Here is a 21,504-nt window from a genome sequence, read left to right on the forward strand (position 1 = left end):
ACGCTCCCAGATAGGGTTTGCCCATGCCAGGGCCTAGCCGGCAAGTAGAGACACGATGAAGGCGATCTTGGTTCCGTCCGACGGAAATGCTCGGGCGTGCAGGGTAAAATGGATATAGAATGGATATAGCATTGTTCAGAAACCCCCGGCACGTACTTGCATCTCCATAGAACCGAGAAGGTAATGGCAGTGAGAACCGAGGATCCGAGCCGGAACTTCCAGGAGGTGTAGCAGGAGGGTAGATCTGAGGAGCTTGCATAGAGGCAGGAAGGGAAGCAGCTAGTGTACCTAGCTGCTGTACCATGGAGTCCACTGCCACAAGAAGTTGATCCTGTCTTGCTCGGAGATCCTGCAGGTCTGCCTGCATCGCTTGGGAGGGTGACATGCCCTTGAATTAACCAGCGGGGTCCATGGCCTGAGCGTACTGTCACGTGCGGGGTGTGGACCCACTGTACCATACCGCATAGCGGGACGGCAGCTGACCAAACAGGTACAGTACAGAGTCTATAGTCCAGAAAGAGTATCTTTGGCAAAATGAACAGTAGCAAGGCAGGCTAGGCTGGGACCAGGCGGCAGGTAGACATCATGCGTGGAGTAGCGGAACAGGCATGAAATGCAGCACAACATGACAACAGCTCACGGTACTAGATCTGGATAGCATCGGAAACAGGATACAGGAACAGGGAACACTTGGAAACTGGAAGATACTAGGAGACCATTAGCAAGACAAAATTTTGGTAATGAACAACGCTCAGGCAGAGCCCCTTTTATAGTCCAGTAGCACTCTGGGCTTGATTGCAGACTTCCTGCAATTATGCGCGCACCGGCCCGTTAAGATCGTGCATGCACAGGCGCGCGCGCCCTCCTGGAGACAGTCTCGATACCAGGAAGTGAGTGCCGGCGCCTCACTGAGAGACGACGCAGCATCGAACACACATGTCCATGGCCACGGCCGCCGAGGGGTAAGTCAGAACGTCGGGCCGTGGCCATAGACGTTACAGTTATCTATATAGAGGTGTTACCTGTCAGTGTAATCCTGCCTGTGATGATAATGAGATGATTGCTGAGAAATTCCTTAACAGTTGCGTTCTGTCAGAACATTATAGGTGGTGTAGTTTTGCAACAGCTTAAAAAAACACAGGTTGGGGAACACTGTACTAGATGTTTAGAGGATAAATCCATCAATTTTGCACCACAAAGAGTTTCAGGTCATTCATTGAGATGATCACCCATTCAGAATCTGCATCTTCTGGGTGCAGGTCCAAGTACTAAAATTTAGACTACTATGCCAAGTGCCATTTTGTGCCACCCACTTGACTAGTGTTCTGTTTTTCACTAGTAGAAGGATAAGTCCACTATGGCAACCAAATTTTTTTTTATTTCTTTAATGCATCTAGCTACAATGAAGCAAATATGTAAATAGACTCAATGAAAAATGTACTGTTTTCAGTATACAGTTCCTTTGCAGACCTATGTGTCTCCATGAGTAGAGACTATAAACAAACATGGTATATAGATGTATGAAAACCAAAAAACTGTGGCATGTGTCTTTTTTATAAGTATGAAGTCATGCCCAGGTCACATAAGAGGTAGTTTTCTTTCAGGCAATCGGTTGCTAAAGTTGTCGAATATAACAAAGGACTCATTTAACACAGAAGACAAAAAAATAAAATAAGATAGGGACAATGAAGTAAAAGATTAAAACAAGGGAAAGGCGCAGGATCAGGATGGCGGTAACTGACAGAGCTGAGGGCCATCATGGTATTTCAAAGTCTAGTGGTCGAAAGATCTTTCCACTCTGAGAAGGCATTTATGTATCAGATCATGGGGTGGTGACGCACAGGGTCAATGGTTGTCCCATCTTGAAAACCCTTTCTTTAAATTAAGCCGCTGGTCCACCTTCTGAGACCCCCTGTGATCAGCTGACATAGCAAGGGGAAACTATAGTGGTTGCTTCAGGGGAAATTTATTGCCATATAGTATATGGATGGGCCGATTCCGCCAGAGTTTGAGCTGCACTATGATAGCAGCTCTCTGTTCTAATTTGACCACGCACCTGCTATCGGGCCCTTGGAGAGAGGGGTCCAGTTTTGGTAGGTCCTATATAATTTGCTACTGGGTGGAAAGAACCTGTGCAGGAGTCCTCTCTCCAGAGGGGGTAGGATATTGGCCCAAAGGTCATGAAAAGGGCTTAGAGGCTCTTCTGTCCTGGATGGGAAAAATTGGCGCCTAAATGGTAGGAGCATTTTAATCTTTGTTATGGTGACCTCACTTTTTTATGTACGCCACTGTATCCAGCAGAGGGGCCCTTGCTACGATGCCCATAATAGAGCATATGGAAAGGGATTCCCTTAACTATGACAGCCAAATTGTTTTCTAAATTTCATAGTCTTACCTTGTTGCATATTAAGTTCTGGAAATAAGTTTTGTACAGACTCTGGGACTCCTCCAATGAAGACAGGAGAGTTAACCTTTATCTCAAGAACTTCAGGCTCAACCATCTGTTCTATCAAGTTGTTGAGCTGTACACAAAAATGTCCTCCTTCTTTTCGTAACAACATGTGATTCCATCGTCCATCACAGTATGACAGACCGGCCCAAAGATTGACTTGTATCAGCGAGGAGTTACTTTTATAGTTTAAGGTTAGAATCCCACTATCTAACTGAACCTGTGAGACAAAAATGAATGCAAATTGAAATATGGAATACTGACTGTGAATCAAGATCTAAAACTATTGAAATAAGAAATAGTTAAAGAAAAATTTCCACTTAAAATGATAAAAAGTCTTCTATTCTTGTAAAGTCTTTTAAAGAGGTGTTCGTTTTTCATTTACCCTCCCTTGGTTTTAACCTAGTTTGAACCTTAAGGATGCAGCGATTATTTTATTTTTTTACATCTTTGCATTTCGAGAGCCATAACTTTTTATTTTTCCATCGACTTAGATGCAGGATTACTTGTTTGTTGTGGGATAGCTGTACTTTTTAATGGCACCATTTTGGGGTACATATAAAGAATGAAATACTTTTTATAAAATTTTGGGGGGTCATAATGGAAAAAAGAGCAACTTTTTTTTACAGCAAAGTAAAGACGTTGCTGTTAGATTAATTTGAATGTATTGCACATACAGCAAAGTTCTTTGTGTCGTAACATTCCAAGAACATAACTTTTTTTTTTTTTACCGACGATTGAGTATTAGGAGGGCTCATATTTGTGGGACGAGCTGGCGTGTTTATTTGTACCGTTTTGGGTTGCATATGACTTTTTGATTACTTTCATTCCTTATTTTCAGAGGCAAGAGGACCAAAAAAAAGCAAAAATTCTGCCATTAATTTATAGCTTTATTTTTACAGCGTTCCCCTTGTGCGGGATAAAAAAAAAGTTTTTTCTTTAAGGTACAGGTAGTTTTGGATACAAGAATTCCATGTACTTTTTTTTTTTAAAAATTCACAGGTAATAAAGCATTTTGTAAGGGAAAAGGAAGTTTTATTTTTGGGATTTTTTTGTACTTTTATGTTAGATTAATTTGAATGTATTGCACATACAGCAAAGTTCTTTGTGTCGTAACATTCCAAGAACATAACTTTTTTTTTTTTTTTACCGACGATTGAGTATTAGGAGGGCTCATATTTGTGGGACGAGCTGGCGTGTTTATTTGTACCGTTTTGGGTTACATATGACTTTTTGATTACTTTCATTCCTTATTTTCAGAGGCAAGAGGACCAAAAAAAAGCAAAAATTCTGCCATTAATTTATAGCTTTATTTTTACAGCGTTCCCCTTGTGCGGGATAAAAAAAAAGTTTTTTCTTTAAGGTACAGGTAGTTTTGGATACAAGAATTACATGTACTTTTTTTTTTTTTTAAATTCACAGGTAATAAAGCATTTTGTAAGGGAAAAGGAAATTTTATTTTTGGGATTTTTTTGTACTTTTATGTAGGCTTCATGAACGTTTTCAATTTTTTTTAGTACCTCTATGATTGTTTCTATAATACATTGCAATACTTCTGTATTTTAATTTATTATTATCGTCAGTGTGATGCCTATGCAGGCCCTAATAGCTCTCATATGTGGCAGACCGTTAGGCTCCTGGCTGCCATGGCAACCCATTGGTATCCAACAATTGCATTATAGGGTTGCCAATGGGCTTATAGAGGGAGTCCCCATAAAATGGCTAAAGTGTCCACATAATACTGGAAATACAGTTTTTATAATATCACCATATGTGCCCAAATGATATGCAATATCCAAATGATATTCCTTTACATAATACTGCCAGGAAGTTCACACATAATACAGCAATTCAATTTAACAAATTTTTTGGTATGCTCTGTGACCTGTGCAGAGGTCATTGTGGAATAAAGGGGAGGTGTGTCCATCACCTATTATGAATGGTGGATCCTGTGTTATCTATATAGAGATGTTACCTGTCATTGTAATCGTGTGTGTGATGATAATGAGATGACTGCTGATAAGTGATCACTACAGAACAGGAAGGATCAGTCTATTCTGAATGATGGATACTGTGTTATCTATATAGAGGTGCTACCTGTCAGTGTAATCCTGCCTGTGATAATAATGAGATGACTGCTGAGAAGTGATCTCTACAGAACAGGAAGGGTCAATCTATTATAAATGGTGGATCCTTTGTTATCTATATAGAGGTGTTACCGGTCAGGGTAATCCTCTCTGTGATGATACTGGGAAGACTGCTGAGTAGCGCTCTCTACAGAACAGGAAGGGTCAGTCTATTATGAACGGTGGATCCTTTGATATCTATATAGAGGTGTTATCTTTCATTATAATTCTGCCTGTGATGATAGATGACTACTAAGAAGTGATCTCTACAGAACAGGAAGGGTTAGTCTATTGGGAGGCTCAGTGGCCAGACTGAAAACGGAAAGATTTTACAATTAATAATATAATAAAAAAACATATAAATATAAATAATGACATATATGTTTAATTCAAAAACTGGATTTAAACAACGGGCCATTTTCTAATGAAACATTTCCTTCAATAGCCACACAGATCTCGTTTTTGTCTGGCAAAGAATTTATTTTTCTGTTCTACTCTCAGGCTGCTTCTGGGAGTCCCATCCTCAGAAGCACCCTAGGAAACAAGGCCACTAGACAATTGCCCAGTTTGCCACCCCCTAAACTAACCCTGCTCCTGTGTAAGACACATCAATGCTATAACTTCTACAATGGACCCAACTGTTATCTACAAGAAAGTTCTGTTGTCTTCCCAGAGAACTAAAGAACTGAAAGAGAAGCTTTATCTTCAAAATATGTATATGTATCAAATCAATGATCTAAGGGGAGAGTGCCTTTAACAAATCCATAGATTGGCCTTATTAATTAAATAAAGCGCTCATTGGAGCAATGACCATGAGGGCAAAGGTGATATTATTCGTGTTTATATCTAAGATTTACATCAGCGTGTATGTGCAATATATTCAAATTATTCTATAGCACTTAGTTTAATTAATAGGATGCAAAATCCAAAACTACAATAGCTGCTTCCTGGCAAAAAAATAACATTCTGGTTGGTTTGTTTTTTTGCTTGTTTTTTTTTAAATTCAGTTCTGGCACATCTATTTTTGCCTTCTAACTAATATAAATTAGTTTAACGTTTTTGTGGTTTCTTTCTCATGATGACAAGTATTTGACCAATTTAGGATAACCCCATCTTAAACTAGCCATCATCACTCCCTACAGTAGTGACAGATTATCCGTCCTGTGCCACCAAACAGGTTGTATGCCCCTAAGACTAGTCCTGCCCATATTGGAGACTTAAATAAAGTATGCACATGCCCGAAGAACAATCATTTGATATTAACATCATTTTACTAGATACTATGCGTTATTACTTGGTAATCGCACAAGAAGTTGGACAATACTAGTTGCATTACCAGGATATAATCCGATCCATCTGTGTTGTAAATAAAAAGTAGAAGTCCTCTCAACTGATCAGTTTTTAACATGAATGAAATTTCAATGTCTGCACCACCAGGAAATACAGAAGGAGCCAGTTCAATGAATCCTATAATAAAAATAATAATAAAAAGTTAGTAATATAATAGTAAAGCCCAGGATAAAGGTTCTAACATTCAGAATGTATCAACGGTATTACCAAAGCCTAGAAAATGTGCTCCTTCCTCAACAGACTCTGGACATCCCTCCCATTTCTCAAAAACATTGCTTCGTTCTTCAGCTGTATCCCAATCTAGTAACTGCCATTCCTTTTGACTGTCGCTTTTCTGTATGAATATGTCACCAAGGCAGCCAACAAAACTCTTCTGGATTATTTTTGTGTTACCTGTATTAAATTAAACAAATACTGAAATAACAACCAGAAGGCTATGTAAAGACAGATAAAAAGATATGAGATAGAGTAATGGAATAAGAGGGAGGAAGGAAGGAAGGAAGGGAAGAAGAAGGGAAGAAGAACGGAAGGGAAAAAGAAGGGAAGGGAAGAAGGAAGACAAGGAGGGAGGAATGAAGGAAGTAAATGAAGGAAGTAAATATGAAAGACAGGAAAAAAGGGAAAAAGGAAGAAAAGGGCATAGGAAATGAGGAACAAGTGAAGGACGGAGGAAGGAAGGAAGAGAAGAAAAAAGTATAGATGAAGGACAGAAAAGATGATGGAAAGAAAGAAAGAAAGAAAGAAAGAAAGAAAGCGGGCAGGAAGAAGAAAGTTAAGTAAGGAGTAAAGAGGGAGGGAGGAAAGAAATGAGGAAGGAAGCAAGCAAGAGAGGAAAGGAAGAGGGAAGGAAGAAAGGAGAGAGGACAGAAAGGAGGAAGAAATATTTTATTTACCAATGTCTTTTCTTTTCACAGAGAAGTTTGCAGGAAGGCCTCCAACAAGTACACCAGTGTTTTCACCAATAACTGTACTACTGCCTGTGGCTGATGCAAAACCTTGATAAAAGGGATTAAAACAATCAATAATACATTTTGCAAATCTGCAAAAATGATACAATAATGTCTAGAAAAGTATTCATTCTCAGTAAAGAAAGAGAGACTCTGGAGACACTGTTATACAGGATGGGTGTTATGATGGGGGTAGGGAGACAGACAAGTGAGCCCTAATCTACCCGCCACTCAGTCCCTGCCTACTTGCAACGACCCGCCCTAGGCGACGGGGTACAACTGGGCGACGGTCCCTACGCTCAATAAGTGCACGACAGACAAACAGACAAGGGTACACAGAAGCTAAGGGAAATGGGGCAGTTGCCCACGGCAACACCGTGAGCAACAAGAGTGGTGAACGAGCCGAGTCAAACCAGGAGTGTACGAGGTACCAAACGCAGAGCAGGAGAGTAGTGAACAAGTCGAGTCAAACCAGGAGTGTACGAGGTACCAAACGCAGAGCAGGACAGTAGTCAGTAAGCCAGGGTCAATATGAAGCAGGGTCAAATAGTTCAGAAGCTGCAGCAACGAGAAGAATCACAAGCAAGGAGGAACAGGAAAGGCAGGTATAAATAGACAGAGGGCGGGAGCTAGCTCCGTCTGGCCAGGCTGTGATAGGCTCTCCCACTCCTAAGCCTGCCATCCTGAGTGGTGGAGGATGGAGTTAGTCTCACAGACATAGAAGCAGGTGCAGACTGATTACCTGTGGGCGTTGATACAGAAGCTGTGCCTGGCAGATCCTTTACAATGGGCTACAAAAATACAACCCTCTTTCCCTTGTGTGGTTTGTACAGAATAATAGAAGAATGATGAACACTCGTTACAGGAGATGCTGGAAGTGGTTTCCGCCTGCGGCTATGCAAAGTTGTGCCCATCTTATCATCTCCAGGAACACCCTCGGCAAGGCTACGTGTTCTATAACCTCTACATGAAGTTTTATTTACTGTTTTAGTTCGGGCACTGTCTGGGTATTAGTGAAATAAACCTTACCCTTCAGGTAACCCTACAGATAAAAGTTGTACACCGTTAGGTCTCGTTGACCGTGGAGGCCACGACTCTTTGAATGTATGAATCTATTGTAACTTCCATGGCCGCTTACCATCGGGATTACTCACCCCTCAATGGCCACAGCCATGGTCTGGTGAACGCTGGCCCGCATCTCCTCTCCAGGAGACACCAGCACTCACTTCTGCTCTACTCTGCTGTGTACCGTAGGGTGCGTGCGCACACTCACGCCCGGCCTTATGTAAAACATCACTATTTAGCCCATGATCACCCTGGACTATAAGAAGGGCTCTGCCCTTTTACTCCTTGCCTGAGCGTTGTTTGTATTCCTTTGTTAGTCTTGAAAATGGTCCCTTAGTCGTATCCTGTTCCCTGTGTTCCCAAGCCCTGCTACCTGTATCCTGTATCCCATAGTGTATTTGTTCCTGTGCCATCTCTAGTGTTGGAGTCATGTTGTGCCGTCTACTACGCCTGCTGACTTACACCACGTCATCTGCCACGTTTTGCATCACCTGCCGCCAAAGTCCCATCTGTGCCTAAGCCGTGGCTGCAGTCTGGACTATTACAGGTACCCTTGTGCTTGGACTTTATATTGACTTGGTACACTGTTGTTTGGCTAGCTGCTACCCTGCTATGGTGGTGCAGCCTAGTAGTGGGTTTACACACCCACAGAACGTGACAATTATGAATGCCGCATGAACTCGGCACAGGAATGCGTGCGACGTATGGCAAGTCACCCCATCTTGTTGAAAGAAACAATACAGAAACTTGTGATGAGTTAACTGAGCATAGAATAGCTAAAAGATGTGTGCACATTTTTATCAAGAATATTGGACCCACAATCCGCTTATCAATAACCAATTGCCGCTTTCTGGATCATAAAGTCCTCTGGAATGCGCTACCCCACACAATCAGATTAATTCCCAATATCCACAGTTTTAAACGTGCCCTGAAAACACATCTATTTAGACCGGCCTATAACATTCCCTGATCTGACTTCTTTCCATGGCCCTCCTTTTAGATTAGTCATTAGAATAAGATTCCCTCACACTCCTTCTCTTCATGTCCGTCATACACAGATACTGGCTGGTGACCGGCTCATGCAGCTTTATGTTACCACCCCATATGTATAAAAAATGGCCGGACCATTGTACAGAACAAACACTGTTACACTTTGAGTCTCCCTTATTTCCTCATAGATTGTAAGCTCTGGCGAGCAGGGTCCTCAATCCTCTGGTTTGAATTGTAAATTAACTTTGTCACTATGTAATGTCTGATATTGTTTGTTTCATGTTCCCTCTAAATTGTAAAGTGCTGCGTAATGTGTTGGCGCTATATAAATAAAGATTATTATTATTATTAGCTGTTGGTGCAGCTCATGTGAATTATCTGTGCGCCAGTACCTATTGTTCTGTGACTTAACACTCCCGGTTAGATTGAACCACGATTAATCAGACCTGATGTATTGCAATGGGTTCAAATGGTTGTCTAAGCTCAAAACCAGCAGCCAATTGCACTACGTCGCACTCTTCTGTTTATCCCCCTCCTCTAACTCATACACAACTCCCACTTGGTATGGCTTCAGGTCAAGCGTTTTCAGTACACCTCAACATGTTCTGCGCCTCAATTTCCTCGGGTTTCTCATAATCTTCTCCTGGATGTCTGCAACAAGGACGGGTGTCCCACCAAGTGGTTGTCTATTTTTTTTTTGCCATCGACCACGGATCTGGTGTTACACCACAACCGAATTATGTATACTGCTTTTCACTGGAATGGGAAGGTCCGGAAATTGACCACCAGAGCAGTCCTGTGTTACTTTGAATGAGTGTGCGTACATAGGGCTCTCAAAATTCTTTGTTGAATCGAATACATCATGTTGGACATGCTCACGCACACACGACTGCCCTGTTGTGCGTGAGCATGTCCAACATGACGTATTCGACTGGCCTGGAAGGATACGATGGGCCTCATTTCAAATGAAAGCTGAGCTCTGATTGTTTGCTATGGATAACAAAGCAATTTTTGCTGTAAGAATGAGGTCCGAAGAGCGTTATCCTGTACAAACCACACAAGGGAAGCCGGGTTCTGTTTTTCATGGCCCACACTGTATAATATAATAATTTTGAAAATCCCTGATATATATTTAAAGTCTTGTCGTATCTACCTGAATATTTCCCATCCACAGTAAGCCTTCCTGAAGCTTGATTTCTTGTTACAATGATCTGATGCCACTGGTTATCATTGTAAAGTCTGTTGTCATCATTCGTGGGAGTTACAGCCACTGCCGAATCCTTAAAAAAAAGAAATATAAATTCTATTCTCATATTCTTTTCATATTTTTATATAGGCATTTCCAGGGGGATAAAGATCTGTTCTGGTGCACGTCTTGTTAGGGCCTGGCCAACATCTGCGTTGGAGGCTCTGTTAGAGACCTCGTCACAGATCCAACCACATACTGCGCTATTGTTTCTAGTAAAGCCACGGACACCCTGGCAGAAACCCGTTAAAGTCACTAAACTCAGTTGGGCGCCGATGGTGTTTATCATACAACAGAACCGGCGCTTCCACAATTTCCGTTGTTTTTCTCCCTTGGTGGAGCATAACAATAGAAGGACCGATGCAGATGTGAATGAGTCCTTACAGTTTTTTTGCACCTAACCAAGGACAGATTTTTATCCCCTGGAAGTAAACCATGAAGGCTTCCATTGAGAGACTGCAAACCAAGACCTTGAACACCATGGAGGAAGAAATACAGAAAGTATATTGAAATAATTTATGACTTTTAGTTATAAAAAAAATAAATGGTTGAAACGGGAATACCCCTTTACTGTATGTTACTGTATGTCCTTGTGGAAGTTTCACATATTATGCGGATAAAGTCAATATTCTCCAAATATTCACTTTTTCTGGGAGACTGGATATATTACCTCCCTTAAAATCTCTGTTATAAGTGTGGTACTGGGGGTAGAGTCAATGCAAATATGTCTGGCCTGAACTCATTGGCCTGCATTTACACCTCCGAACATGATCTTTAGGTCAATTTCCTCCTAGAATGTGTGAATAAAAGGTATAATCCATATATCGCTATCATTTTATATTCTTACATAGAGAACCTGGGGGGAAGGTGGAGGAGGAGGGGGATGCAGCTGCAGTTTTGATTCTTAATACTTAAAAGAGTTGTCCAGGATTAGGGTCTGTTTTTTGTTTTTTGTTACCAGAAACAGTGCCAGTCTTATCGATAGGCCAGGTCGGGCTTTGGGCTGGGTCGGGCTTTGCAGCTCAGCTTTATTCATTTGAATGCAGATAAGCTGCATTACCGGACACAGTCTATGGACAAGAGTGGCCCTGTTCCTAAAAAAAAATTAAAAAAGCAGACCCTTTTCTCTAATGCTGGACGAACCTTTTTAGTAGTAAATTTTTCATCTCATGAAAAAAACTTCACAATTCATTGCTTCCAAAATTAAAAATCAAACTAAATGACGTCTTTTCATTTACACTTTCCCTCTCTTTAGCTTTATTTAAACATTTAATATTTCACAAACATACATTTCATTATTGTAGTTTAATAATTAAAACCAGAACTGGTGTCATGGCCAATTAATGTGCCCTGGTATTATGCCCATTAGTTTCTCCATTAGTGAATTCAACAATACTAATGGGATTACGAGCATGAGATGCTAATTGGGCGTGACATAAGAAACTGGCGTACTTCTTGGCATACCCTTGCTAATGATGAAATTAATGAGCATTTTATTAAATGCTGTCTCATCAAAGTGTCTTTAGTTAGCGTTAAAATTGTTACAAATGATGCAGCATTCGAAATATTGTATTAGATACATGAAAAAGATCTCTCATCCTCCATTTGACGGCCATGTTTAGGATTCACTCGTCAAGACGTCTTATGGCTATTGCTTATGCCGGTTCAGTTCTCTCTTGTTCTCTCTCTTTCTCGCTCTCTCACCTGTCATGTCCATGCATTATAAAGACGGCAAACTGATTTCAATAGGCACCGGTTGCGCTAAGAGGGGGAATTGAACACTAGCTGCCATGTACCCCCACTGATTACAACTGATCACTAAGGATCCCAGCAGCAGGACAACTTGGGATCATCTTTTTCTAACAAAAAGGGATGGTTGAAAGCAGCCAACCCCAACAAAGTTACAAGTTGCTTTAATGAATACGACTTATCTTGGTGTTGATTGTATGCAGTGGTGTACATAGAAGAGGGGGCCCCCATAGCAAAGATCATATGGCCCCCATTGTTTCACCCAAGATAGAAAGACCTGGTATTGATTATTTCTCCCTCCACGCCCTTTCTGATTTCCCACCCACTTGTTTGCCAATAATGGACTTCTTTTGGGATTCTGCGCAAGTTCTCATCAATCAGATGGGACAAAATAGTGCTGGACCCCTCTCTCCAAGAGTTGCATTGTCTGCCACTATGGTATTTACACTCCTATTTTAAGACAAATACAGGAGCTGTATATAAGTATACACAGACACTTTCCTGCTGTACTCCTCCCTCTCCATCCACTCTCCATATTAGTCAATCTTGTGAATGTTACTCTCTTCAGGGGCGGGCATATCATATGTGCAGTCTATGAAGCCTCGCAGGGGCTCTGCAGGCAACGGAGCCTACCATGTTTGTTATTCCCAACATTTACTTCAGTTTTTTCCTTCAGGGTGCTATCCGTTTTTGTCACTGATAGCACCCTGAACCCATTCATTTCAATGGCCCCATGCACACTTCAGTTATTTAAACGGATCCGTTGTTCCGTTCCGTGCAAAGTAGAGCATGTCCTATTTTGCTCAGTGATTCAGTGACCGTGTGGCCCATAGAAGTCAATGGGTCAGTGAAAAAAACGGATGGCACACGGAAGGTTTCCGTGTGCCGTCCGTTTTTGACGAATCCGTTGCCATAGCAACGGCTGGGTGAGCAAAAGTTCACAGACTCACAGACTACAGTAAACATTCATTCCTGAAGATAGGCTCATATTTTCACTCCAAAACACCCAAAAAACCAAAGTAAGCCAAGCAGAGTAATCTCAAACTGTTCTCTATGCTCTGAAAGCTGCAGAAAACAGCACCAAAAACTTCTTGTAAACTTTCTATGGGTGTTTCCTGGGACATGTGACAAGTTAAAATGAAGTTCACATCCGTTTTTTAAACAGAAAAACGGAAGCCAAACGGAAGCAAAACGTCAGTGTAAAACGGAAACACGGAACGGAAATGGAGTGCACACGGAAACAAAAACGGACACACGGATCCGTCAAAAACGGCAGAGAAAACGGTGATGGAAGTGTGCATGAGGCCTTATTTACAGTCCACCCACATAACTCATGAGAGTTTTGCAAGAGATCCAGTAGGGGGTGATCAACAATGAGCACTTCACTCTTTGCCAATTAACTGTTGGAGACCAAGAGGCCCATATGCAGTTCTGCACCGGGGCCCTCTGCTGCCTATATCCGCCTATGACACCCATAGCACCATCTTCTTGGATTATTACGCAAGTGGAAGGCATAGCTACATCGAAGTAGGGATGATATTAAAAAGGCTCTGTCACCAGATTTTGCAACCCCTATCTGCTATTGCAGCAGATCGGCGCTGCAATGTAGATTACAGTAACGTTTTTATTTTTAAAAAACGAGCATTTTTGGCCAAGTTATGACCATTTTTGTAATTATGAAAATGAGGCTTGCAAAAGTCCAAGTGGGTGTGTTTAAAAGTAAAAGTCCAAGTGGGTGTGTATTATGTGCGTACATCGGGGCGTGTTTACTACTTTTACTAGCTGGGCGTTCTGACGAGAAGTATCATCCACTTCTCTTCAGAACGCCCAGCTTCTGCCTGATCACGCTGTGACGTCACTCACAGGTCCTGCATCGTGTCAGACGAGCGAGGACACATCGGCACCAGAGGCTACAGTTGATTCTGCAGCAGCATCAGCGTTTGCAGGTAAGTAGCTACATCGATTTACCTGCAAACGCTGATGCTGCTGCAGAATCAACTGAAGCCTCTGTTGCCGATGTGTCCGACACGATGCAGGACCTGTGAGTGACGTCACAACGTGATCTGGCAGAAGCTGGGCGTTGTGAAGAGAAGAGGATGTTACTTCTCATCAGAACGCCCAGCTAGTAAAAGTATTAAAAACGCCCGATGTACGCACATAATACACGCCCAGTTGGACTTTTACTTTAAACACACCCACTTAGACTTTTGCAAGCCTCATTTGCATAACTACAAAAATGGTCATAACTTGGCCAAAAATGCTCGTTTTTTAAAAATAAAAATGTCACTGTAATCTACATTGCAGCGCCGATCTGCTGCAATAGCAGATAGGGGCTGCAAAATATGGCGACAGAGCCTCTTTAACATGGCAGCAGTCATGTAACAAGGGATTTTGCAAGTCAAAATATTCCTTTTAGAGAGGACCTGTCATCTCCCTTGACATATCTATTTTAGTAAATACTTGTATATGAGAAAAACAATTCTTCAACATATTTTCTTTGAAGTCTGTGTTGTGCCACTCCTCTGTTATTCCTCCTACAAATATATGAATAAATTAACAACTGGGTGCTACCATACACAGTTTTACTCTGTAAGCAGTGATTGGACAGTGTTCAGTCTGTTTAGGGACACACCCCCAACTGAGAACACCCAGTTGTTTATTTATTCCTACATTTCTTGGAGGAATAACAGAGGAACAAGACAATGCAGAGTTCTAAGAAAAGATTATCCTACATTTTTTTATTTCATGGGTAATCGAAGTATTTACTAAAACAGACATTTTAGGAGAGGTGACAGATCCTCTTTAAGGTTTCCATTTATTACAATGAAGGCAACTGTCAACAGTCTGGATTTTTGTGGGACTGACCTGTGAACTGGACCATTACATGGATGTTATTTATGCTAATTTGCATTAAAAGTGGCATATATATATATATATATATATATATATGTTTACTTATTTTCTGTAATCTGCACATATGTTCTCTCTGCCCTTTCTTCCAGTGACCTTTATATTTTGTGTTCCATTTTCCTCTATGTAATCTCACATTTCTGTTCACCCTTCAATTCACTAAACATTAAGCATGTTGCTGGATTTTCTCACATTTCAACAGAATTTCAGAGCAAAAGTTGTGCATTTATTTGTCAGCTGATAACCCTAAGGCCGCAGTGTCCTGGAAGTGTGAGATAAGTGGTGGATACATTGATCAGCATCACAGCAATCCCAACAATAGAGCTGTGGTCCTACTGACTGCAGGCTAACAAAGACTTGAAGAGCTTTTTGTTTAGAGGTAGGAGTGCAAAATCTAGTAGAGAATTATTTTTGTAAGTAGTAGAAAGATCAGCAGCACCAAGATAAAGACGAAGCAAAAAAATAAAAAATCCATTGTCTGTTTTCCTCTTCTAAAAAAAATAATGGGAGGCCTCTTTATGGGACTGTTTTGGATTAAAAATGGACTTTCCTCATAATGTATGTTCCTAGAAATCTTCTGGCCCAATGTGTGAATAGAGCCTTACATGGTGCATTCAACGAAACAGTAGCAAATCAGCGCTTGGAAACTTATAGTACATTACATCGGACATTCCTATTAAATAAATGCAATAAATTTATGAATCCATCCAGAGGTGGGACAAGCTTTGTGGGTGCTTAAGGCCCGGGCTTCAGAATGCGCCCCCCACGCTTGGTCCCTAAAGTTTAGAATGAAGGCTGTGAAATAAACATTAATAACCTCCTGCTGCTTCCCACCAATCCCTATAGTTCTCATTTATAATACAAACTACACATTTCTGGCCCCCTTACAAAAGATATGTGGCTGCTGCATCTCCGCTCCTACCTCTCTCCTTCAACTTCCTCTCTCCCTGTAAGGATTTTTTATACTAAAGGGTTTTCTTAACGTAAACTTTTATGGCATATACACGGGATATGCCATAAATATCTAAAAGTTACAGGTGTCAGCTCTGGGACCCGCACCTATCTTTAGGTGCGGATAACTTGACCCCTGTCCCGCCTAACCTGGCATTATCTATCTATCTATCTATCTATCTATCTATCTATCTATCTATCTATCTATCTATCTATCTATCTATCTATCTATCTATCTATCTATCTATCTCATATCTATCTATCTATCTATCTATCTCATATCTATCTATCTATCTATCTATCTCATATCTATCTATCTATCTATCTATCTATCTATCTATCTATCTATCTATCTATCTATCTATCTATCTATCTATCTCATATCTATCTATCTATCTATCTATCTATCTATCTATCTATCTATCTATCTATCTATCTATCTATCTATCTATCTATCTATCTATCTATCTATCTCATATCTATCTATCTATCTCATATCTATCTATCTATCTCATATCTATCTATCTATCTATCTATCTATCTATCTATCTATCTATCTATCTATCTATCTATCTATCTATCTATCTATCTATCTATCTATCTATCTATCTATCTATCTATCTCATATCTATCTATCTATCTATCTATCTATCTATCTATCTATCTATCTATCTATCTATCTATCTATCTATCTATCTATCTATCTATCTATCTATCTATCTCATATCTATCTATCTAATCTATTTTTTTTGGCTCATGTTTTTCCACTTAGATTGTCATTTCAGGCATTCTCACAACAAAAATATTCATTATTTTAGTTATAGTGATCCGGACACAAGATGCAAAGACATTATACAATTATTATAACATGGTGACATCAATTGATCTTTCCTCCTTCAGAGATACATTTGAACCTTTCCTCATTAATATCTTTGATACATCATCTAGTAAAATGTTTACAGTTTAATAAAATCTATAAAAATAATAACCCCCGACTACAATGAAACACTTATAAACATAGAGATATTAGCAAGGTCAACATATTTCTAAACTAGCCGGAGTTATCCATAAATTGTGAAGTCGTAGTAAATAGATAACTAATTAAATTGGAAAGAGCCTAAGGTGTTTCAATAGTTCTTTCCCAAAGAACTTCAATCTTCAAAGGTTTTAAAGAACCCATTAACCTGGATCAATAGGAAAAATGGAAACAGCGAATGCCTCATCATCTTAAACCATTAAATGCACAAGATGCCTTTGGGATGGTTGATAGAGATCTTTTTCACCAGTTTGCTCATTACTCTACCTGTGGATCAAAAAGGAAGTAAGGACGTCCATTTCTTATTTGAAGTACAATGTATTCTTCCTGCGTTCCCGCTGACACAGCACACAGAATCAAACCCTCCGCTTCCTTTGTTCTGAATTGTATTTTAATACCTATGGAATATAAAGGGGCAACGGTTATATCAAAAATATTCAGTTGACCAACCAAAGAATTATAATGCTGGCGTAGCTTCATTGAGCTTATTGTATACAACAAATACTAAAACATAGTACATGAAAATCTGACATAAATGGAGATAGAATAGCAAAAAATATATATAGAAAAAAAAGAACTGTCTCATCATGGACAATAAAATTTTAACTAAAGGGGTTGTCTCATCATAGACAATCCCTTTCCTATAAGAACTGGTTACTGAGACTCTCAGCAAACAGCTGATTTTGCGGTGGGAAGCCGCGACCAACCAGGCTTTGTAGTATTTGGTGTATACATTGTAGTATTACATGGCGGTCATTCAAATAAATGGCCGTCTATGTAATACATGGATGGCTTTAGTCCACTAGAGAGTCCACCAGAGTCGAAGCCGTTCTTACAGAGTGGATCTCCGTTCTGGATCATGAAGACCTATCTCTATGATGTCCACTTGCCCTAATAGAGCATATAGATGGGTTTCAGGTACTAAATATTATTCATTGTTTATAAAAAAAATCTGTCCAGGTAATGTGATGGACACACAGGTGCACAGCTTCTCATAGTTACAGTATAGTTATCAGAGCTGTGTTTTGTAACAAGCCATGCAGCTGTGTGATCAACACATGAACAGGACAGATTTTCATTCTCTCAGAGTAAATAATGAAGGATCGTATTGAACGACAGCAAGCAGAAATCTTGAAAACTGGAATGAGTTGATACATAAAGTATGTTGAATTTTTTTTAAAAACATTTTTTATTATATAAAGAACAACATTTATTTACTAAAATTGGAATAACCCTTTAATTAAAGTATGGCCATAGTTACAAAAAAACTGATATCTCAATCTCTCCTTAGGCAGATGTAGAGGTAGCACAGACAAAAATAGTGTGTATAATCTGCATGTTTTAGGTTTTTTCCATCCCTTTGGTGGTTTCTGTGAATTCATATTTTCTCTCTCTATACTTGCTGAGTGTGCTGACTCTTCCTGGTGTGATGTCAGATTTGTGTTGTCTGCTTTAAGCCAATCAGATATTTCCTCCTTCATGCAATGAATGAATGCAGTCACACACACATTGAGGGAGAGAAACTGCAGCTGCATCCCCCTCCTCCCACCTACTCTGTCCTCCTTCCAGTTCTCATTCGCTCTTTTACACTACATGTATGTTTTGATGACTGAGGAAACTAATGAGAATTTACAGAAATCCTGCAGGTAGATTAAGGGGAACTACATCATTCTGGGAGTTGAGGAAGATGCTGATTTGCCCTAATAACATATAACATGTAATACTGATTTCTGGGGAAAAAACCTGCAAATGCATCCTCCTCCTCTCCCATTTTTCTGCCTAGTATTAATTGTTTTACTCTAGATGGATTTTTTGGTGACTGAGAAGGTTTATGAACATTATGTGGAAGCCTGCTGATGGGAAAGGGGATGACAAACTGCTGGAAGATGCCACATTCCCCTAAAACCATATATTATTACACAGCTTCATATATTCTAATTCAGAGTCAGACTAAGATTCTTTGGGCCCACCAGAAGCATTGATTTTCAGGGCCCATCCTTCGTCTCCACTTTAATTGACTTCATAATCTTTGTTGTTGTCATTGCACACACAGGACATCTTATCTCTAAAGTCTAAAAGGTTATTTGTGAGTTAACACATGAGAAATAGACCCTCATATATGGTCAAATGATTGAGATGCAAATATATGCAATAATATGTGACATCTGACAAATAAGTTTTAATTATTTTAAAGGGGTTGTCCAAGAATAGAATAAAGGTCTACTTTTTTCCAGAAACAGTACCACTCTTGTACATTGGCTGTTTTTAGTATTGCAACTTATCCTCATTCAAGTGAATGGGGTTGGCTGCAATACCAGATATAGCCCATAGACAAGGGTGGCGCTGTTTTTTGTTTTGTTTTTTAAAAATCAGATTTTTTTTAAATCCTGGAAACCCCTTTAAAGCTTTGAGAATATATACAGTAAAACCTGCAAAAATAGATTTTCTATTTGCATATATATAATTTTACTCAGCATTTGAGTGTTTATTTTGTGCAAAAACAAAGCAAAAACCACGACTGTGTTTTCTTCAAATGAAGTAATTTACTAAAGAGTAGAGCATATTGATTTTTAGCTGAAAGGCTGGAATTCTTGCTGAAATCTAAGTGATGTTTTGAATAAAGTGGTCTCATTCCAAGATCTAAATCCATAGAGACAAATTATACACTGTCACAGTCGATACATCTATGAGTGGCCCCTAAGAACATATCTACTGAGATAGAAAAAGACTCTGGATAGTGTACTGCATAGCTCCATATCTAGAACACAGGAAAATTATTGAATAACAATGCATATACAAAATGACTGATCTTAGCCTATCAATATGGTTGGTTTAAAGGAATGTTTATCATAGTCTGTCAAGTTCTAAATAATGATAAAAAAAAATAGTAAAAATAATACATACATAATAATAATAACAACAATATTACAATAATAATAATAATAATAATAATAATAATAATACTAATAATATAATACATACATAATAACTATTACAAAAATAAAAATAATACATAAAATAATAACAATAATACATAAATAATATCAATACAATAATAACAACAAAAGCATAACACATAAAGGATATTACATAAATAATAACAATAATGCTTTATTAATAATAATACTAATATGAATAAAACAATACTATTAATAATAATAATAATTATTATACTACTAATAATAATAATTATTATTAATATTATTTAAGATATTCTTTGTTGGTTACATGAAATAGTTGCTTAAACTAGCAATATACACTAAGGTATCATCAACAGTTCCTCATTGCATCTGCAATCTCCATTACTTTTATGCAGGAATTGACAATTATCAGCTAACCACAAAATAGGCGATAAGTGTTTGATCGCTGGGGGCCTCACCGCTAAAATCCCCACATATCCAAGAATGGGGTTCCTGAACTCTCCATTCCTCCTCACTTATCAACCGCAGTAAAGCGGCGGTCAAGCATACGCGCTACCACTCCAGACAAAGTCTATGGGACTGATGGAAACAGCCGAGTACAGCACTCAGCTATTTTTGTCAGTCCCATACACATTGAATGGAGGGGCGGGCACATGCATGTCCGCCGCTCAATTCAAACTCTTTCTCACTGCAGGGGGTGCAGTGAGAGGGAATGGTGGGTTCGGGACCCCCGTTCTAACAAATGGTGGGGGTCCCAGCTGTGGGGCTTTCAGCGATCAGACACTTATCCCCATCCTGTGAATAAGTGATCATTTTTGAATATGGGACAACCCCATGTTGTCCGTTTTGGACAATCGCATTTTGTTCCAATTCACCTCAATAATAAACTGATCACAGGGTTTTTCTGCCGCTGGGACCTTACCTTACTTTCCCATTACAAAAATATTAAATTAAAGCAAACCAAATATGGAGAAAATGAAGTCTCCCTATTCACCTGGAAAAATATTTTTTAGGGAAGGGTTTAAGACAACTACATAATAACTTAAGAAATTATTCTTGGCACACTGGATTATCGTGATGGTGCTAAGTGGTAGAGTTCCACCCCCATATCAGTATAAAAAGTAAAATAAAGTACTCAAAATTAAATAACAACTACATCAGCAAAAGGAAAAAAAGTTAGGAGATATATGAAGGTTTTTTCTTGTGAGAAAACAAATTGGAGCATGCTCCCTCGCATGTCGTATGACAGAGATATGCTCTCCTAGACACATTGATTGTAAGGTTCAATACCCTATATGGTGGCCCACAGAAGACTTTTGCTATTAGTCTCAGCCCTTAGCTTTGTTACCTAATAGAAGCTGGGAGACAACCACTTATATCAGCCATGAGGGTGACCCAGTTTTCAACAATGAAAATATAAAACTAAGATGGCCATACACATTGGTTGTATTTTGGACAAATCCACAATTTCGGCAGGACTGGTCGATCATCTAAAGTGTATGGCGGTGTCCCAACTTTTCCCCGGCGTCAGGCGAGAGAAAGATTGGGCTGTTAAGTTTTAACATGCCTGATCCTTTTGTTCGTTAGTAGATAATCCGCTGCCAGAGGAGTCTCTCAGCGGCATTCTACCTTCACCCTATTGAAAACATATGCCAAATTGAGTGTGTATGAGGGAGTCAGGAGGTGTAGCTGCCGGCCGAGTGGTCATCCGGCTGACAGCTATCTAAAGTGTATGGATGGCCAGCTTGAGACCCTGAATTGCAT

At 39.6% G+C, this 21,504-nt stretch overlaps 1 protein-coding gene across 1 annotated transcript in view; it reads right to left on the reverse strand.

Annotated features, from left to right (window-relative positions):
• USH2A (usherin) overlaps positions 1-21,504 on the reverse strand; it is a 593,484-nt gene that overhangs the window by 364,863 nt on the left and 207,117 nt on the right. The window contains exons 21-26 of the mRNA XM_075863335.1: positions 17,087-17,217; positions 10,081-10,207; positions 6,819-6,920; positions 6,133-6,318; positions 5,912-6,042; positions 2,396-2,669 (exon numbers count right to left, since the gene is read on the reverse strand). Of these exons, the coding sequence (XP_075719450.1) occupies positions 2,396-2,669; positions 5,912-6,042; positions 6,133-6,318; positions 6,819-6,920; positions 10,081-10,207; positions 17,087-17,217 (951 nt within the window). The remainder of the gene's footprint in view (positions 1-2,395; positions 2,670-5,911; positions 6,043-6,132; positions 6,319-6,818; positions 6,921-10,080; positions 10,208-17,086; positions 17,218-21,504) is intronic.

Source organism: Rhinoderma darwinii, chromosome 4 (assembly GCF_050947455.1).
Source record: "Rhinoderma darwinii isolate aRhiDar2 chromosome 4, aRhiDar2.hap1, whole genome shotgun sequence".
Classification (NCBI taxonomy): domain Eukaryota; kingdom Metazoa; phylum Chordata; class Amphibia; order Anura; family Rhinodermatidae; genus Rhinoderma; species Rhinoderma darwinii.